We start from the raw sequence: 22,492 nt of genomic DNA, 5'->3' as shown, positions 1-22,492 counted from the left end.
TGACTGATGAGGTGGAAAATCGCTGGGTTGAAAAACGCTCAGTGCATACACACTTATTGGATTTCCCCTGTCTAAGCAATTATCCCGCAGGTGGACAACTTTTCATAGCAGGACGCTATGGAAAGCTGTCCACCCCATCGCTGGTAATACCAGCAGACGAGTGGCTAGGCCAGCGATGATGCGGGAGCGTGCATTAGCGGTCACCGCTGCCCCGTATACACGGGGCGGCTTTCAAGGTGAAATCGGCTCAAACGGGAAAAGCTGCTTTCAGCTCAAAGTCACCCAGTATGTATGGGCCTTTACATCTTATTAAAATGCCTATTCCACAAAATAAAATCTAGTCACTTTTACTTTGTACCCACAACCTAAGACCCAAGAAGAATACATAAGGTATCTTTAAGTAACATTTTAAAATATATGGAAACATTTCAGGAACTTGAGCTATTGTAATGGTAATGGAGAAAAAATGAATATGTCACTTGCACAAAGTGCATTGTCTATTCATGAGAATGCAGCATAACCAGCAAATCTGTATCACAGCTACTTAATAACAGACGTAGCTCTTTATAAATAGTAGTGTGACTGGATGGGCTTACTCCAGCTGCTGGTAGATAGTGGAGTTTACTCTATTACATCACTCCTGAGATACACACTGATACACTGATACACAGTGATACTTCACTGTCAGTAACCACCTGTCACTCTACCTACTGCATCATAAAGAGGTTAAGGGGCCCATTTATCATTGATCGCATTTACAGGAATATTAGCGCCCAGGATCACATTGTAAAATGCGATCCTAACAGCGGGATGTATCATCCCCCGCTCCAAAAGGAGTCCGTCCCTGCGATGTGCTGAGCCGGAACCCGGGGGGTCTGCACATGTGCGGTTAGCGCTGACCCCCCACAGACCCCGCTGACCGCACTGCCCCGGCAGCAGTGCAATGTGTAGCCCATAGGCTACAATGGGCTACCTCCATCTCAGAATGGCAGTAGCCCGGGGATGCGATGTGCTGCTGCCCGATGTTGACATCGGGCAGCTTCACATCTCCAAAATAAACCTATGGGGGATGCGACCGGCAGCGGTACAGCAGGGATCGGAGATTCCTGCTGCGGTCCCTCTGATACATTCGGGGAATACTTAATATTTGCGGCTAACCCCCGCAAACTGGTGGTTTCTGGAATTTAGCCGCAAATATTGATTGATAAATGTGGCAATTAGTCACTGAGTACAGTAACTGGAACTGCTTACTTCTGGGTATCGGTGGTCATGCTCAGGGGCTGGCTGGCTGGCAACTTTTAGCCTGTGGCAAATCCAGGGCACTGGATAACTGTAACAGCGCATCCTTAAATGGAGGTTATTGGCCCCGCACAGTTGGTGTCGCAAGTAGAAATAGACTACGCAGCAAAGTCTATTTCTACCATATTGTAAGGAGGGCACAAAGCAGCATGTCTCCCACCAGCGTTTGGCGTCCGTCGGCCAATGCTGGCACCCCGGCAGGTCCCTGTGGCCGCCGATATCGGTATCCATGGCTATCGTATCGCACCGCGTGTCCACACCCACAAAGAGAGAAAATTTACATATAGGATTTTTTTATTTCAACAGCAAAAGAATAATAATAAAAAAAAAAGAGTATACTAAACATTTTGTACACTCGCCTGGAAATATTCTTTAAGCTGCTATTCTCTCTATCCTATTTTCCTTTAAATGGATTCTTCTCCTCCTGCTCTTCCCCTGCTTATTTTTCCTTTCACTTCCTTTCTGATACAGGGTATAGCCTTCAGCTGCTGCTGAACTACATATCCCAGCATGCCTAACACATTTTTAGCATGCTCTGATAGAAAATCTGTGTCAGAGCATGCTGGGATTTGTATTCCCACAGCTTGAGGACCAGTTATTTATTTTAAAATGAATAATTATAGGAGCCTCAGATCAAGGGTGAGGCTTCCATTTATAACACCACTTTTTTGGGGGGAGGTTAATTAATGAGTAATGGCTGGGGGCACAAGTAGCAATCTGAGAGGGCGGTTTTGGATTACACGGCCCCTAGCAGCAGGGCGGCCATGTCATTACTAAGTCATCCTGCACCCCCTCCATACGGCTTGGTGTGTAGGCTGTGTGCTCAGCTGTCATCCGCTGAGCGGAACACAGCACTCACAGCCGCACACAAGCACAGTTCCCACTGACTGAGGGGTAGATGTATGAAGCAGTGATAAGCAGTGTTCCCTCTAAGCTGTGCGCACGTGTGCGCGCACACAACTCGACGAGCGTGCGCACAGACATTACAACAGAGCGCACAAAGCAGCAGTGGTCCCTTTTTGCAGTTGTGGACTCATTAATGTGTGTTTCACCCATTACCTACATCGTGTGCTGTGTTTTGAATGTTTAAATGTTTAATATCATTTTGAAGTAAAGTTAACACAAATGCTGAACATCATTTTCCAGTTATCAGTGACGCACAAAAATTTAAATTTCCTTCCAAAGTTGCACAGCCAAAACCTTTTGCCGCACACAGCCTTCGTAAAATTAGAGGGAACATTGGTGATAAGGGAGAAGTGAGCCAGAGGAGAAGTGGCCCATGGCAACCAATCAGCTGCTCTGTATCATTTTATATTATGCAAATTATAGATTTGTATATAGTCTCTGTGCTTGTGTGGGTTTCCTCTGGGTTCTCCGGTTTCCTCCCACAATCGAAAAATATACTGGTAGGTAACTGACTCCCAACAAATTAACCCTAGAATTAATGTGAATGTGTGTGCGTGTACATGCGGTAGGGAATATAGATTGTAAGCTCCACTGGGGCAGGGACTGATGTTCTCTGTAAAGTGCTGCGGAATGTGTGTGCACTATATAAATAACTGTTAATAAATAAACATTAAACTCCTATGCATGCGCTTCAAAAAGTGGTAAAATGGAGTGTGATAAACAACAACCATTCAGCTCCTACCTGTCATTTTTCAAACCCAGACTGTAACATGGTACTTAGGAGCTGATTGGCTGGCTGTTTATCACTCTCCATTTTATCACTTTTTGAAGCTTGATACATCTGGCACATAGTCTTCACCATTATAAGTGTGCACTTGTATTAGCAGTTTGGAGGCACAGGGATTCCAGCATACGGACTACTCTGTACATGATGCAAATCCATCTATTATAATAATAATATTAATAATAATAATAATAATAATAATAATAATAATGATACGTATATAGCACCCTTTCTCCAACAGGACTCAAGGATCTTTACAGACATAAAAAATACAGCATTAGACGAGCTGCACGGACATAAAAAAAAAAAAAAGAAGAGAGCACACAGTAAGCATAATGCAATAATAGCTTACGCAGGTTGAATATTCCACCCTCACTAGGTAACAAGTGAGACAGCCATTTTGGGCGCACTGCGTGGGATTACCTTGGGTAGAATAAGTTACCCCAGAATAGATAACACAAAATGGGTGGTCGCTACGTCCGAAAGCTCAGAGTAGAATTCTAGTAAGGTCCATCGTAGTGGGTGCCGGACGGCTCCCCGACAGTCGGGATTCCGACAGTCATTCCTCCGACGTCGGAATCCCAACTGCTCCCTCGTGGGGGTCCACGACCCCCATAGAGGAAGAATAAAATAGGTGGCGAGCGCAGCGAGCCCGCAAGGGGCTTCATTGCGCTCCCCACCCTGTGCAGTCGGGATTCCGACGTCTGACTAATGACTGTCGGTATCCCGACTGTCGGGCTAATATACCACACCCCACCGTAGTAAGGTCCATGTATTTTTTCATCCCATCTACAAGTGTACCAGATGAGTAATCACTATGAAGGTTACAGTGTGGGAAGTGAGCCAAATAAGGGCTATATAGTGTACAGAAAGATCCATCCTGCCCATGGTGGAACCATCCAAGGGAAACCATCAGGGGGCACTATGTAGGTCGCTGCTGGCAGGGTGTACAATCAGTGGACGTAAACATTACAGTAATAGCACACAGTGCATGCCCACAACTAAACTTAGCCTCCAAGGGACTTCGGTATATAATTCTCAGCTATTGAATATAGTAGCTTGGATTATCACTTTGTGCTCTCCGTGACCATTCCAGGACCACCATCGCTTAGAACTGAATCGCTCCGATGCCGCTTCGGACAATAAAAACGGACAGATATCGGAATTAATGACAGATGGTAATAATAGCGGTATCTAAGGGGCCATTTTTATTCCTGCCATTGGGCAAAAAAACATGGGATGCAGGATAAGTCCCCATTTCCATGTGCTATCACACGTCCCGGAGGGTATCGGAGAGAAGGATACCGGCATCGGGGCTAACAGGATAGTGATTCACTGCTGCTAATTGGATATCCCCTTAAGGAAGAATAAGCAGTCTGATACTATGTGTAAGGCATTGCTAGTGGCTGCAAGCAAGAATTTCATATGGTTAAATAATTAAAGGATTTCTAGGGTTTTTTTTTTGTTTTGTTTTAGCAATTTATTTATATTTATTGCAGACTGCTTTTAAAAATGTATCTGGCCATCGTGGTAGTATGTACACGTCGTGGAGTACACTTTCCAGTAATTGAACTAAACACCCACTCACCTACAAGCATACTGTATATTTACATGCACATTACGCAGCATTGAAATGCAGTTAGTCATAGGTCATAGGCTAGGATTACCTAGGGAAGCAACTACTGGCATACGTTGTAGATTATGTTGCTCTGAATAGCATTACCATATGGTGTGTCAGGGAAAAATACAGTACTGAATGACTCTTCAATTTAGATATGTCGCAACTGTAGAAACAAATAAAATTGATAGTTGAGTTTTAATGGAGCTCGTTTGCAGATTTAATTGAAGCATGAATACATAAATGTGATTGCCATTTTATATATATATATATATATACACATATATATATATATATATATATATATATATATATATATATATATATATATACAAACAGATACTTCTGCGCAATATCATTAATGAATAAAATGCTGTATAAGTATCTGTATATGGAGATATGGTGCAGCTCACTTCTATGGGCTAGTCAGGCCCCAAATGGCGGTATGTAGAAACAGAGAAAGAAGGAGCGCACAGCGTGAGCAAAGTTTATATGAAGTATTTACTGTAACTCAATAAAAGAAAGCTCACATACATAGCATAATAAATGTAACCGCGTGAAACACAAACATAATCACCGCTCCTAGAGCACGTCGCAGTGCAGGCACTGGGGACACCAGTCGATCCAACACGATGTTTTGTGCAACGTAGGTACTCTCAGCAGGTAGCGGGGCGGGCACTGGGGACTCCAGTCACACCGTCTAGCGTGTATCAGCAGCGGCGGTCACTCCGGCTCAGATGTAACAGCAGCAGCGGGGACCAAACTTTCACAGCGGGAAACGACAGATACAAACAGCGCGGACCAGATAGGAAACCAGTGATCTCAGCATCAGATGGAAACGCCCCAACGCGTTTCGTCATTGGACTTCGTCAGCACATATATATATATATATATATATATATATATATATATATATATATATATATATATAAATAAATAATGGTAAGAAAAAGACTGCACTCCATCCAATAAGTGCATGTACTGTAGCGGATTTTTATACCCGCATGTATTATACCGCACAAGCATTTGTTTATGTTTATTCCTGCACCATTATTGTTATGTAATAAACCCCTTTACCAAGTAAAAGTTTTTTGTACAATATCACCTGCCCATCTATTTATTTACTCATTCGTCAATCTACCAACCACGCCAACACTTTGTATTAAAAAGGGGTAGAGCGCTGAACTTGAAAAACCTACTGTTTGCTCAACCCCAAACCGCACCAGTCACCCGGAGAGTGAAGCAGCTAACCCCGCGCAACGTGGGTCAGTGCGCAGGGGTCAAAAGAAAACCGAATATCCAATAAACAGAAAATACTAGGGTGACATCCAGAACTTGTGGGAGTCCATGTATATAGAAAAAAATAGACGGACTCTCCAGTTTAGTAGATGCAATTAAAATCTGCTGTGTATTTTATAATAGATATGCATCACAAGATAACCTTCAATATACTCAACGTTTCTGTCCCTTAAGGACCGTCATCTGGAGAAGGGAAACTGTTCCAGCATTCCAATAACAGCACAGCAAAGGCCACACAGCTGTAGGAAGTTGCTCTGTGGCCTTTGCTGTGCTGTTATTGGAATGCTGGAACAGTTGCTCATCTCCTGATGACGGTTCTTAAGGGACAGAAACGTTGAGTATATTGAAGGTTAACTTCATACACATACACAGTATATTAATGTTCTAGGCAGACACAAAACAAACAGTAGATTTCCACTCATCCTTACCCCAACTGAAGCAATCAAACAAATTCAAAAGCCCCAAAGAGAGATACCGTAGCAAACACAACATGCCCATAAGGCAACATGTCTCGGTTTCCCACACAATACATCTACAAACTATAAACTCTTTAAGGGTCCTGAAAGGATGCAATTTGCCAGGTTATGGTACCCATATTTCACCAGGTCCGGCCTATCTAGAACAAGTACAGATTCATCTCTAAAGCATCAATGTTTTACATACTTTCATCTCATCTAAAGAAACAGATGCCCACACACTGTGCTGCATATTTTCCTTGCATGACTTCTTAATAAGTGGTTACAGGCCCAAATGGCCCTTTTGGATTTTACTGCCTACCTTTAAAACCACAATTCAGTCTTTGTTGTGGGTTTGAATTGTTTTTACTATCCTGAGCAGACTGCACATCTGAAGCCTACGTTGTCTTGTCCCCTATTATTTTTAAATTATGTTTTTGGAACATTTTGCCAACTTTCACTAAATTAGCCACCAGCTTTATTGTCAACATAAAAATACTATATTTTAATAGATTATTTTCTATTCTAGCTTCATTACTACTTTAGTGTTTCACACTTAGACCTCTAAATGTATTAATTTACACTATGTACAGTACTTGCCTAATGTATTAAAGGATTACTTAAAAGATGCCGTTTAATTATTATGTTGAAAGAATTTTCTTAGATTTGTTTTATAAGTAGTATTAATGAGGCAAGACCAATCCTTATCAACCTCACTGGTCTATTGATCATGCCCCTTATCTGTTTTTATCAGAATTAAGGGCCTGATTCAGAGGTGATTGCTCATCTGCAAAGTTGCAGATGACTGCGAGTAGATAGCCACCACCCAGACAAAAAGAAAACCCTGCCCTGTGCAAATCTGCCAGTGAAGTGCGAAAATATCACTATCCTGTTGCAATTTACGGACCATCAAATCCTTTTTCCAGTCTGTGCAAATGTAAACGTGCATACACACACAGGGCATTTTTGCCCAGCGTGTATGAAAAGCGATGATGGGGGAAATGGCTGGCCTGAAAATTGCTTAGTGCATACACACCGAGCTATTTTCGCCCATGTAAGCGATTTTCCCAGAGGTGGATGGCGTTCCATAGCAGAATACGATGGAAGGCCATTCCCCCCCATCGCTCATCATCCGCAGATGAGTGGCGGCGCCTGGTGATGATGCAGGAGCGCACATAAGCACTCACTGCCAGGCCATACACACTAGGCGGCTTTTGAGCTGAAAGCAGTTTGTATGGGCCTTAAGTGTGACCTTTCCACAACTCTGTGACCGAGACAGACTGGTCGATGCCTGCGGAGATGCCACACACCCTCCCTTAACACATCTGGGCACACCTGCATTTTATCTGAAACTCCCAATAGACTACAGGTGTCCACCTCCAAACACCGGCTTCCTGTCTCTCAAATTTGCGAGGAGGGGGGGGATTCGATAATCGAACAAATTGTGAATTCGCACACCAGCCATCAACTCTGAATAACCACTTTTACATTTTACCAAAGGCTACTGCCAGCGTCAGATGCTGCCAAATATCCTCACTGTCTCCATACATCCCTGGACATGACGCCTGATTCCCTGACCCGCCAATCATATGGGAGAAATGAAACAAACCAAGGAAAAATCGTCAGGGATGGCTGGAGAGATCATAGTTCATCCGAAATGTCGCTTCTTGTGCAGTCTAGTCCTTATATTACTTATATACATGCACACCTATTTATATTGTTCATTGTGTATACATATATAAATACTGTACACCGTATAGTAGAAAATAAAAAGAAAAGCATTCCAGCCAGTGACAGTGCTGTAGATAAATGACTTTATGATGTGATCAGATGCCAAGAGTAAATGAGAGATGCAGATTCTCATATTCCATAATGATGTCATGTCAGTTTAATGATCTGTGCGTCTCCTTTCTGCAGTGTCTGTTCTGTCTAGGTCACTAGATGTCCAAGAAAAAGTTTGCTTTATACAGTGGAACAAATGTTTTATGTGATCCTTACAATGTAGGTACAAAACATAGTCAACGATCAGCTAGATAATTTTTATGTTCTGAGTGTTCTGGCAGAAAAACAGATGTTTGATATGACAAATAGACATTACCTCTGGAGGTCCCAAATCCTGAGTGGTGATGTATGGCTGCAGCAAGCCGTCCCAGTAACAAAGGAGCTGTAAAAGCATAAGCAGAAATAACAGATTAACCAGCACGCCAGAGATCATAAGGGTCATCTCTTCTACACATGGAGCAGACAAGGGGCGAATCAATGTATCGAGTCTTTGTGTCATTAACGCCACAGTAATCTTCCTTCAAGAATCCCATCCAAATGCCACGATTAGAAAAAAATAACACCTACGACATAGCGATAAAAATGAGGGGATAGGGTCACTAGGTCGACATGGGTTAGGTCGACAGGGTCATTAGGTTGAGACAAGCATTAGGTCGACATGGGGAAGATCGACAGTCAAAATGTCAACATGGGGGTTTTCACTTTTTGTTTAAGCCGACAGGTGGTATTTCATGCCCTACCATCCACTAGGGCGTGGTGGGAGAATAAAATAGTGTGCCGAACGTAGCGAGGCACCGAGCCCGAAGAATGATGAACGCAGTGAGCCACGCGAGGGGATGCAGTGCTATGTTTCAGTGTCCATGTCAACATTCGGGACAAAAAAGAGGAAAACCCCATGTCGACGTTTTGCATGTTGAACTTTCCCATGTCGACCTAATGGCCCTGTCTTGACCTAACCCATGTCTATCCAATGATCCATACCCGATCTGAGGAATATAAAACAAACAGAAACTGAAATGTTGTTAACGCCATTCCTCAATGAAAAGTCCTTAATTATCACACCTGTTTCTAAAGGCAGCAATCCTGAAAGCATGACCTGTTGGGGGTACAGTACTTGGGCACTGTAGATGTGAACCAGGAGTCTATGGCAGCTGTTTTTACCACTATGCCGTCGTGGCACACTAGTGTTCCTTGAGCTGTGTGCCCCCAGATCTAGAGATGTCCATACCAGTTTACAGTCGCCACTACCGGTTCAACTGGTATTTACTAGTCTCTTGTATTCATAGGAGGTGCAATTTATTTTATTTTTGTTACCTGTGTAATTGTTTGTTTTTTGTTTTTTTTTAAATGAGGGCCAATGGGTTTGCTTTTATTCCTGTGGGGACCAATGTATCTTCCCTGTGTGGGTCTGATGGTGTGCTTTGGACATCTTATTTGGTTAGAAAAAAAACACTGGTCTATGGCCTAGGTTCAAATGGGAAGTCAGCCGCCTGCCTCAAGCAGGCATCGACATGCCTGTGTTCACAGGGGTATACCCAGCGTTTCTACGGGCATGCTCATAAAACCCTGCATACAATCCTGCCCAACACCCCGTCTGCCCATCCTGCAGCAAACAATGGGCAAACCACAACAATAAGCCAGGGTAGTGAATTCGACCCCCCAAGTTTGGTGCATTAAGATATGCAGTTCAATCGCCAAAACCTTACTGGAGAGAGTCAATATCTATGGGAATTCATACTAGCCATTAATTAGGACCTATTGACATTATTATTATTATTATTATTATGGTTATTGTGAACAATTTACAAGTCACCACAAAGTGCCTGCTGCAACTTACACTGTGTATGTACAGAAATGGTGCACATATATCACAGGGTTGCCGACCCTCCCGAAATTACCGGGAGGATCCCGAAATTCGGGTCCTCCTCCCGGCCCCCCGGAAAGGTGGGCAACCCTCCCGATTGCGGCGTCTTCCCCCATACCTTTGGATTGAAATGCATCAATCCGCGGGTCTCAGAGGAGGGGGCGGAGCTAAAATCGCGTCATTTTAGCCCCGCCCCTCTACTGAGATCTGTGAACTGGGGTATTTAACATCCTGGGGGCGGGGCTTAATGATGTAAAGCTCAAGCCCAGCCTCCCGAACTGCAGCTGGAAGTCTCCTCTCCGGGCTTCTCCCGGAGAGGAGACAGAAAAAGTCGGCAACCCTGATATATCATAAAAGGATGTAAAGCACGTACCACTGCAACACTAACATTTCAGAGCCACTCTAAAGGGAAGTGGATCCAAAGTGCAGAAAAAAAAAAGTATACAGTATGAGGCCTTGCTCATAAGATCTTACAATCTGTATATAGAACATTACCAAGACACTTCACAAAAATATAGGCACAACACGTAGAAAATGGCTGTTTCCACTGTGCACAGGAGACTACTCTAGCATCCAATGATATATTATCCACACATTTAAAAACGTTTGCTGCAGTACATAAATATTATGAATGCATTGTGAATCATCAAAGTATAGGTTATGTTACCTGCCGCTATTATTCCATTCATAAAAAAAAAAAGTGCTTGCAATGAAAAGGCATATACAAAGGGGATTATGATTTTACATTGTAATTCATTTAAAATGCAGTGCTCTGAGAAATAAACCATCAAATGTAATGAACAATAAAAGTGCATTATTTGTAATCTAGTTAAAATCTCATCAAAATGCAGGATTCTGCAATGTACTTTCACTTTGAGCTGTGACAGTTTTTGGCCCTAGTCTCTATCTGCTCCTACCTCCAATCTCTCTCTTCACAGCTCTCTGTATTCAGCAAGTTTGAAACAGATCTGTGTTACGGCAAAAATTGCTTTCACTTTCTGTTATAACATCTTTTAGCACATGGAGTAATTTTGTCCGTTGAGTGTCCTCTAGTGGTCAGTGGCGGTGCTTTACCTCATTGCAGTATAGATAGATAGATAGATAGATAGATAGATAGATAGATAGATAGATAGATAGATAGGGTGCGTACACACTGGGCAATATGATCGCTGGCAATATATTGCTAGCAATATATTGCTCAGCAATCATATTGCCCCGTGTCCCGTTTTCATCTGCGACCAGAGATGGTCGCAGATGAAAATTTAAACACTGCTGGGTGAAGAGGCAGGGGATGTCGCTGGTCGGAGGAGCATGCTCCTCCGACCAGCGACCATTCAGGGGCTGAAAACGGAAGCGCGCACCCGGCGATTTATCGCTGGTGCACACTCCAATCACTGGCAATAGGGTCGCTCAGCGACCCTATTGCCAGTGATTTCAGCCCCTATCACCCCCGTGTGTGCACAGCAATAGATAGATGCTTATGCAATTCTTGTTCCACCAACCCTTCCCAACCACAGCAGCCAGAGCAAGTCTCCCAACTATCAACCTACCCTACCCAACCACAGCAGGGCAGGAGCTGCTGCAGCAGCCAGAGCAGGTCTCCAACTATCAACCTACCCTACCCAACCACAGCAGGGCAGAAGCTCCTGCAGCAAGAGCAAGTCTCCAACTATCCACCTTCCCTTCCCAACCACAGCAAGGCAGGAGCTGCTGCAGCTGGTACAGAAGATACCCTCAACGAATAAAAAAACAATCAAGAGAAAAAATAAATGAATGGAGATTGAGCTCACATGGATTTCACAGTGATATCTACAGTGTTCGATTCACAGACCATTCTGCCGATGAGTCGCTTATTAAGTGAGGGGCAAGCTGCATTACTAAACAAATGGGTATTTGCTAATTATCTTGCCTCACTCTCCTTCCCCACTGATCATTAGGGTGCCCTGGAAAACAGTGAGAAGCCAAGGAAATAGGCCCACCTCTTTCTTCCTAGCAACTCCAATCAGATGTGCCGTTTCACTCCTGGGCTATGCAACTGTAAGGGGTTAAGCTGTCACTGGTGGAAGGCAGAAGCAGGGACAGTAGAGCCACCAGGTGGGGTGGGAACAGTTAAAGTGCATACACACTGCACAATTTTTTTGACCAATTTTGTTGAAAGACATTGATGACCAATTTCCCTTGAACCCAGTGTCCTGGACGAAAGATGTCGATAAAAGACGAAAAATCTAGCTACAGTTTATAGGCTTTTTTTGAGATATCCAAATTGAGCTGCATGCACAGTTGACAAACAACCTTGATGAACAACTGGTGGGTAAGCGCATCATCATTCATCGTTTGTCGCATAAACACTGAAAGATATTTTGACCAATATGATTCAGAAGGGCCAAAACGAACAAAATTGGTCTAAAAAATTGTACAGTGTGTATGCACCTTAACAGTACAGGGACAGAAGTCATGCAGGGACAGGGCAGGGTGGAGGAAGAGCTCCCCTAGCTCCAGCTGCCAGCCGTAAGGAGACAGGACAGGAAGAGGAAGTGTCTTCCAGGTACAGGACTCACAAGTAGTGGGGAAAGTCCAGTATGGTGCGATCAATGCAGCCTCCCCCATGCTCCCCCTTCTATCTGTGAATATAGCCATCTAGCGGCCACCTGATATCAATGCCCGCTATATGCCTCCCTCCTGCCCTCACCCAACTTACCGCCTCCTCAGCCTGCACCCCGGGAGGAGCCGAGTCTCAGATGACCCCCAGCGGACAGAGCGGCCGCCCACCACTGTGACTACTATGAGAAAGTCAGCACGCAGCTGCCGGTGTGTGCGCTTCTGTCCCGCTGCCGGCCGCATTTCACAGCCACCTCCGCCAACCTTGCACCCGCCAGTGGAATAGGGGCCGGCAGCAGTCTAGGGGTGGCGATCGCCCCCTTTGCCCCTCCCTGACCTTATGACAGCACCCTTATGGGCTCATCCGATTAAACCCATCTTCAAACTTAGATCGTCACTTAAGATGATAAGGTAGTGTGCAAAATTTGAAGACGATTAGTTAAAGCATTTGAGAGTTATCGTGGAACATACACACACACAAGAACATGGTTCACAAGTATAAAAACAGATAAAAGAAGAAAGTATCACAAGTGTTTGGAAGTTAGAATTAGAAAGTATAATAGTATATTCTTAAGATGCAGTGGGAAAATAGAACTTGTAAATGCTTTCTTATTGCTTCAAGTACTCTTCTTTCAGTAGCAATTGATCTTCAGAAATCTGAGAAACGTATTTGTCAATGAAGCATGCAACTACGAAGTAATACATTTTTTTCCCCTTTTTCTTTGACATAATCCATTAATAACTTTAAAAAAAGCCAATTACTGTGGTAACATACCAGGCTCTGTGAAATCTTTCTAGTGAGCAATTTGCTTCTTAAGATCCTTAAAAAAATATGTAAACAATGAAGAGACAAGCGTTTTCTTCTGGAAGGTATGCAGTAACACTCTTTGATTGTTGCAACGGGTCTAAATTAGCATCAAGGTAAGTCAATAGTGAAGAGAGAGGGGAGGAAACCAATTCTAATCCCTGCCACTCTGGCAAATCTGACCTCCCTGTAGGCCTGCGGTAGGGATTAATATCTTTACCCCACTGGCCCTTCACCCCTCTTCTTACTTGATCCAGTCTGCAGTTAGCAGACGAAAATGAAACGAGTTTCCCTCCCTATATTGTATTAACACATTTCTCCAGGTGCATACTGAGCCGCTGGTTTAGTGAAGGTTTTCTATCCCACCAAGATACCTGTGGTTTTCCCACCACCTTGATCTTTCCACTCCACTGCTCCTCTTCTTTAATACAACAGACTTGCTTCTTTATTCATTTTATAAGATTGGCCTTACATGAGTTTGACACAGAATCCCCCCCGCCCCCCCGAAACCCCTTAACGCCTTAATTAATAGATTTTGTTTGAAGCCTCAAAGGTAATAATAAAAAGGTGTTTTTTAAACGGCTTTTACAGACAGCAGGCAATTTTTATGGCACGTTTAAATATTAGCTTTCAAAAAAAGGGGGGGGGGGGCACCTATTTTAAATTAAAAGTTTTGGGATCTACATAGAATTATATTTATTAAAAGTGGATTCAATAATATTCAATGTCTGGACATGGATTGTTAGTAATACTCTAACAGACTTTCTATAGGGATGTACCTATTCTAGGGATGCCAATCCCAGGGCATTTTTTCAATCCCGGGATTGGCATCCCTGATAAAAAAACACGCCCTTTCCCCCCCCCCACACTGGCAGCGGTGCCCTGTGCCTCCGTGTGTGATTGGGCAGGGGGCAGCAGCAGAGGGGGCGGGCGGCAGCATAGCAGATGGTGCAGCTGGGAGCATGGATGCGACGGTGCGGCCTGTGCAGCGTGAAATCTTGGGAGTGGATACTCCACTCCCAAGATTTAAATCCCGGCAAATTTGGGGCCAAATCCGATTGGCCACCCTAATCTATTCTATACTCTTTCACAAATCACTAGACACTCACAGAACCACCAAAGTGCCCCTCAAAAATCATACAGAGAAGTATAACGCCTTTCCATACAGATATAACACAGAGAAGTATAACACCGGAACCATGATAGGTTACTTCACTGGCCAGTGGGAAGTCTATGGTGTCAAATGTTCTAGACTTTTGCTTCTATTAATCATTTAAACATGGAAGTATGGCTCCAACATGGAAACCTGAGGTCTTGGTGGATCAACATTCTAACCTTTGCTGGAATTTGGTGGCATTTTCCAAAGCAAATTGTTACAGAAGCAGATTCATCTTCAAGAAAATAAATGTTTGGAGCTTGTCTGAAAAACATGTAACATGCAGAAGCAGATGATGAGATGAGATACAAAATGTGATTGTCTGAGGCTTGAGTTAAAAAAAAATGTACATAAGAAGTTTTCTGTCCTGTACTACTGAGACGATCATTTATTTTTCTCCTTTTTTATATATGCTTTCTTCGAATATATTTAGTTTGATGATGGGCAATGATTGGTCTGCAACAACAGGGTGTTTTAACCATCTGAAAGCTGATTTAAGGATAGAAGCACCAACCCGAACCACTGTTTTTGGGTAATTTTGTAGTCAGTGGTGATGAATGCTGGATCTACAGTTTTGTCTCAAGACCAAATAAGAGTTGGTCAAGTGGAGATGTCGCATATCATCAGTTTCAACAAAATCGCATCATAGCCAAGCAGAGGGTGGTTGTTTTTGTGGCCAAGACTTGTCATCTAGCTACCACACCACTCGTGCAGCATCACTGGGGACTGTGGGCAGGCAAAAGTGTTGGAAGCCATTTCCAGTTGCCATTGAAGAACTTGCACTAGTGGTGTCCTTCTCAATAAGGACAATTCAACTGCCCACAAGTCCAGGAAAGTGATGTATTCTCTGGCCCATGAACATATCTATAGATTGTCAGCTTGCGAGCATGGCCCTCCTACCTCTATGTCGGTTTGTTTTATCAGTTTCCAATTGTAAAGCGCACCGCAATATGTTGCACTATATAAGAAACTGTAAATAAAATAAATAATCATCTAGCTTCGTCATCCATCGTACATCCCAGTCCTGGGCCCCTAGAACATATTTACACAAGATTCAAGTGTAAGGGCGGATGAATCGCACGTGTATACATCCCATCTGACTCGATGCGTGGTCCCGCGCACATCTGATCAGACCAGATAACCAGGCAATAGCTGGGCAGTAGGCGCAAAAGAAATAAAAAGCCCATACCTATAAATGGGAAAAGCCACTGATTGGCTGGGACCTCTTTCAGCCGGGAGTTGCATGTGATAAATTGCATGCGATTTATCACATGCAAAACTTGACACATGAAGTGCCTAATTGCGTGTGACCCCTCTCGGGGAGCTGCCAGTCAAATCAGGATGGACTTGTCCTAGGACAAGTCGGAATAATGTATGGGGGCCTTGTACAAGGCACAATTGCTTCAGACTAGTTCAGCTGCTTCAATAACTGGTTTGAGTGCATGTAACTTTGCATAGACTCCTCTGACGAATACTTAAAACAAATGATATGTCCACTTTGTTTGTAAATATAACACTTGTTGCGCATCTGGGAACTTATTGCACACCTCTTGTATAGTTCCTACAGGTCACCGATTGATGCTGCGTAAAGATCCCTGAAGGACCAGCTCTTCTCACAATATAATTATCTGTGCATCTGGGGTGCTCCCAACCTGTCACATCTAGTAGATTCAGACAATTGTCTCTCTTTATCTTTTTCTATTGCCTACTGGTAGCATTGCCGACCTTTACAGCTTGTGTTCCCGAGTCCTCTTGGACTGTTCAAGCTGGGATTTAATTGCCACTTTCATGGCTTAAGTATTGTTATAAACCTATCTACCAAATGATTTCCCTTATTAAATAATGCTGCTTAATTTAAGTCTTAGGCTGATCTGTATGCACCAAGAGCCTCAATTAAGGGATAGATTTAAGCTTCCAGTTTTTAAGATAACCAAATAGTAGATACAGTATTTATTTCAGTTCTTTGACAGTTTTTTTCTTTCTTTTGTAGGAAAAAAAAAAGTTTTCGTAACAACGGTTAAACACAATAACCAAAATGAGCCGTATGGCAGGTGACAATTAGATATGACAGGATAAGCGGCTGAAAAAAAAAAAAAAGGAACTGAAGCAGGTGAAGAATGACATGACCCCATTGCTACCAACCATAGAAGTTTGTGGTTTGTGTATCCTCTGAGTCAGCAGTGACACGCTTTGGCAAGGAAGGCCACCGTAGCTGTCAAGTCCTTCATCCATGCGCCCATCAAGCGCTTTCAGCTCTTCCCGACCCGCACTGGCATTTTAATTACTGTTGGGTAAACTAATTTGTCCAAATGAAGGCAACTAATAGAATATGCAAGCTCTCTGACCTCTGACAGGCAGTGACACAAGATACAAAGGAGGCTAAGGAAAGCTTTTTATCTGAGCCTTATTACTCTCTATTACTACAATTAGTCATACTCCAATGCTTCTAATGTGTGTGGGGGGGTGTTTGGAATTGCAATTAAATCAATTTTTGATGGGCTGAAAGTTGGTTAGAGAACCAAGCAGCCTGTGAAACAGTGATATTATAGCAGCAAAGGTCACAGCCCTTGTCAGCACCTGTATTCCCCCCCAGTTCTGTTCATTACTTCGCAGGCTGTAACAATGAATGATTAGCACATTCTACATTCCAACCACGAGTGCTCCAATCATGGTGACCTAATCAGCTGTCATTAGCACTGAAAAGGTGCCACACTGCATGCTTTTAGTGCCAGGGATGGGACAGTACAAGCATACACTGTCACCAAGACGATTATATATATATATATATATATATATATATATATATATATACACATACACACACACACAAGCGGAGCTCAATCTTTTGTTGCTTCCATTAAAGTACTTAAAGTTATTAAACTGTAGCCAGGAGTACTAGTCGGGGAAAGGAAGCCCTGGTCCTCAATGTCAGCCTGGCTTCCATACCTGGAATAATGGGTGGGTGACGTCATCAGGAGGCGGGGCCGGGGCAGTACTGGGAGATGAGAGCATCTCCCAGCTGCGGTTTTTACATTGCAGTGAACGGGACCCAGGAGCATCCTGAGTCCAACCCAGCTAATTACCCGAGTTGGTTTGCCGGGCCGTCGACCCAGGATTTTTCCTTGGGAAGCGTTTCCACTAGCCAATAATCTGGGTCAATGCGCATCCCTGCTCAAAGTCCTGGGTTATTTTTGCTAGTGAAACGAGTTATTAATTTACAAGAGCCAGACTTTGTACTGAATAAAGCAATATCATTTAGTGTATCATCGCCACTAAAGTCCTTATTGTGGCTGAGTTGCGAGTACCCCAGATGCCGACACGCCGACAGATTTGAGAACCACTATGGTGAATCAGACCTGCGAGCGCCCTGTGTGGGAAGGAGGCATCCGCTGACGTCCGCTGCCCTCACCCTGCACCCGTGGGAATGCTGGGCGTTCAGGGAATGCTGGGCGTTCCCATAGGCCAATTCCCTGGCCTGCCACCCCACACCCCCCTCCCTCCCGGCAGACTTTTGTGCACGAGTGCTGTGGGTGCTCGCACACATCTGCTGCATGTCTGCATTAAAAACCTATGTGCATATGTAGCCGCAAACAATCGGACCCTCGTGCGGGGGACTGATTGAATTAGAATAACCCCCTAAGTGTGATTGATCAGTAAGTGTGATGGAAGTACCATTCTCAATTACACTTGTACCCCATGATTTGGAAAACATGAATAGTATTTAGTGAATAGTAATGATTAGTATAGCAATTAGCAGTGATTAGCATACAAAAAAAAAAAGATAATGCAGAAGATTAGATATCTTGTGATTCTGGAAGCTGCCACGACACACGAGGGCCTCTTATCTCACTGGCTTGGAAAAAAAGTGTAAAAGCCTGCCGGTGTCAGTGAAATCCATTTACCAGCTGTGACAGTTGATGATGCATAAGAAAAATCAGCGAGATCATACTTGGTGTGTCCACGGGCTGGAATTTGGAGGCACTTACAGTGTCATCAAAAGTGCAGTTGAGTCTTCAAGAGTACTGGAACGTGGTACAGATTGTTAGCCACGATACTGTATCTTAATGGGGAACACGGCTCTATGCAGTAAGGTTGTTCTTGGGAAGAAAGAGTCCTGAGGGTAACAAGTGTTTTGTTGTTTTGCACTCCCATAGACACTGACAATATTCTACTTCAGTTTTAAAAATGGGGAGTAAATAATCCTTACATTTTCAGAGATTATTCAGACCTGATTGCTGAGCTGTCAATTTTGCAGCCCGGCCGATTTATCGAATGATGGTGCATGCGTACGGCTTGAACTAGCATGTGCTAGGCCGTCCTGTGATAAAATCCTGCTACTGTACTTTTTTTTTTTTTTTATCGCTGGCCGTATGCAAGGTGATTGATAGAAAGCCGGCGTTTGAGGGTCGTAACCGGCCATTTACTGGGAATGTCGGTGAAACGTCCTGGGCTACGCACAGACTGCACACACACTGGGAAAAATCACGCAATGGTGAGCGGCTTGCAAATGGAGTTGCAGCTAATAGCAGGCCTGCAATATTTTTGCTAAGCAATTTGCAGGCCTGCACGTGGCAGGAATTCACTCTGGCTGGAAAGAGTACACCTGATCGCTGGCAGCTGTGCGATCAGGTTTTAGACCCGTTGTCTGTATTAAATTTATCAGCACAGATGCATTTTCTGCAATAAAAAAAAAAATGTGAAAAATGTAATATGACCCAAACAGAATCTTTGCACTCACAGGGGTAACTTTACTCAGTTGGGTGTTCTATAGAAGATAGGTTGTTGCCGGTAGCAACCAATCAGATGTTCTAGAAGGTGCTTAATAAATAAGAAGTAAAATCTGATTGGTTCCATGGGCAACATTCCATCTTCGATAGAACTCCCGTCTTAGTAACTTTACCACAGTACCATAAGCTATAATATATATATATATATATGGTACTTGTTTCCTATCTGGGCGCCCGCTAAGTTAATTGCGCACCATGCTATTCTCCGTAGTGAAATCGGATCGCATCGCATCGTACACATACACGATATTGAACGATGCGATGCGATTCGATTTACCATAGGAAACAATGTGAAATGGCTCAATTTAGCCAAATTAGCATAGGAACAATAGTAAATGGGCCAAAAACACCCCTGAACATTGAAATGTCCCCCCAAAAGTAGTTGAGACCACCCCGCCATCAACGTGAACCCGAAGCGTGGCGAGCGCAGCGAGCCCGCGAGGGGCGGCGGTACGCGTCCTCCAACCTTTTCATGCCCTACTATCCACTAGGGCGTGGAGTGAGAATAGAATAGTGTGGCGAGCGCAGCGAGCCACCGAGCCCGAAGCGTGGCGAGCGCAGCGAGCCCCGCGAGGGACGTGGATACCTTCACAGGTAAACGCGTCCCTTCGCGGGCTTCCCAGGTGTCCGCGTCGCCATGGACACCTGGGAAGCCCGCGAGGGGACGCGTCTAACTGTGAAGGTATCCGCGTGCGCTCGCCACGCTTCGGGCTCGGTGGCTCGCCACACTATTCTATTCTCACTCCACGCCCTAGTGGATAGTAGGGCATGAAAAGGTCGGAGGACGCGTACCGCCGCCCCACGCGGGCTCGCTGCGCTCGCCACGCTTCGGGTTCACGTTGATGGCGGGGTGGCGTCAACTACTTTTGGGGGGACATTTCAATGTTCAGGGGTGTTTTTGGCCCATTTACTATTGTTCCTATGATAATTTGGCTAAATTGAGCCATTTCACATTGTTTCCTATGGTAAATCGAATCGGATCGCATCGCATCGTTCAATATCGTGTATGTGTACGATGCGATGCGATCCGATTTCACTACGGTGCCGTACGTAGAAAACCTGGGCGCCCAGATAGGAAACAAGTACCCCATATATATATATATATATATATATATATATATATATATATATATATATATATATATATATATATATATATATATAAATGTAACTTTTTTGAACAATGCTAAAATCTGCTTTGTGGATGTTCCATAACCTGTGTGTCGAAGTTAAATTGCAGATTCAGGTTTCCACTTGCTGTGAATGGCATGGTCTAGAGGAGCCCAAATATCCGACATCTGACCTAAAAGAGCATAATCGCTTTTCAGTATGACTTGAAACGTTGCATCTTTTATAGCTATATTCACCATTCCCCAAGTGGGCACTGCTGTTCACAGAAGTGCTGTGCATGTAACTTGTTCCATACTTGGAAGTTTAATTACATTCATATGGAAAATCAAACTAATAAACAAGCAATAATATATCGCCCCAATAAATATACTCTGGGTGCTGTAGTCTCCCGCCCACGTTCCAAAAATACACTAGTTTGGTAACTGGATTCTCACACAAAAAATTCACTTTAACGTGTATGTGTAGCAACAAATATAGGGGTCTGCTTATTAGAGGTCCATACACACTGGGAGATTTTGCCCAGCGTGTATAAACAACGATGATGGGGAAAATCGCTCAGTGCATACACAATGAGTGTTTTTCGCCTATTTCACCGATTTTTTTCCCAGTCTTTGATGGAGTACCAACCAGCGCTGTGTTGTTGTTTTTTTTTCAAACCCAACCTGTGACATGACAGTTAGGAGCTGGTTGGTTGGTACTTTAGCTCCAACCACTTTATCTCCAACGAAGACTTAGTAAATAGACATGACAGATTGTTATATAAAATGGCTCAGTAACTGATGTGACTAAAACATTATCTTGAAAGAGCTGTGGTATATGTATGCACTATGGACCTAATTCTGCATTGCAAGTTGGAGTGCAAAAATCACTGTTAGGGGATTTTCACACTTCTTCCCATGTGCGGCCTCACGCAGTTGCATCCAAGTGGGAGGGAAACATTTTTGAATGTTGGTGGGGGGCGGCAACATGGCATTGGGAGGGCACAGTCCAGATAATGCAGGTGTGTCTAGATCATTTTCGGTACTGTTCGAGGTGACTGACATCACGCGCAGCCATTGCGAGCCAGAAAGTGGCTACCCTGCACCTGCTTTTACAGCCAGGCTGAGCAGGAAGAGGGATACCATGGAAATGTGATTGCAGCCTTTCCCTGTTCCGGGCAGCGCCCCACAAGCGAGAGACCGCAAAACTGCGACTGCTACTGAATTAGGCCCTAGAATAATAACTATTAGCACATAAATTTGACACATTTAAGCAAGCGAAAAGAGCAGACACGCTGGCACATACAAAATGTTACTGCATTAGCAAAATGAAGCCACAGCAATATGCAGTGTGGATGAACTTGGCATTGTATTCTCAGTTCAAATACATTGAAGATGGAAACAAAGACTTTGGGGGTCACTATTTTTATTGGACTGGTTTAGGAACATAAAGAATCTTTTGAATGGTGTAATGGTTAGCATTACTGCCTCTCAGCGCTGAGGTGGCCCTAACTGTGCAGAGTTTGTATATTCTCCCCGTGCTTGCGTGGGTTTCCTCCGGGTACTCTGGTTTCCTCCCACAATCCAAAAATATACTGGTAGGCTAATTGGCTCCCAACAAATTAACCCTAGAATGTCTGTGTGTGTGCGTGTACATGTGGTAGGGGTATAGATTGTAAGCTCCACTGGGGCAGGGACTGATGTGAATGTTCAACTATTCTCTGTAAAATGCTGCGGAATCTGTGTGCGCTATATAAGAAACTGTTAATAAATAAATAATACATTTAGAAGCATTTACCCCCATAAAACTCTACTATACAGAATAAAAGCAAAATAAAACCCCAAGAAGCAAATTCAGCTCAAACTCCTCATTATACTTCATGCGTGTGCGTGTGTGTGTGTGTGCGTGTGCGTGTGTGTGTGTGTGTGTGTGTGTGTGTGTGTGTGTGTGTGTGTGTGTGTGTGTGTGTGTGTGTGTGTGTGTAATATATGAATTCATGAGTTAGAATTAGTTATTGTACAACATATTT

At 43.7% G+C, this 22,492-nt stretch overlaps 1 protein-coding gene across 3 annotated transcripts in view; it reads right to left on the bottom strand.

The window, feature by feature from the left end:
- FBXW4 (F-box and WD repeat domain containing 4) overlaps positions 1 to 22,492 on the bottom strand; it is a 187,348-nt gene that overhangs the window by 63,957 nt on the left and 100,899 nt on the right. For all 3 annotated transcript variants that reach the window (XM_083149201.1, XM_083149202.1, XM_083149204.1), the window contains exon 6: positions 8,460 to 8,525. In XM_083149201.1, the coding sequence (XP_083005327.1) occupies positions 8,460 to 8,525 (66 nt within the window). The remainder of the gene's footprint in view (positions 1 to 8,459; positions 8,526 to 22,492) is intronic.

This window comes from Crinia signifera, chromosome 6, assembly GCF_055691185.1.
Source record: "Crinia signifera chromosome 6, ASM5569118v1, whole genome shotgun sequence".
NCBI classification, from domain to species: domain Eukaryota; kingdom Metazoa; phylum Chordata; class Amphibia; order Anura; family Myobatrachidae; genus Crinia; species Crinia signifera.
This window is presented reverse-complemented; position numbering and strand designations above follow the sequence as displayed.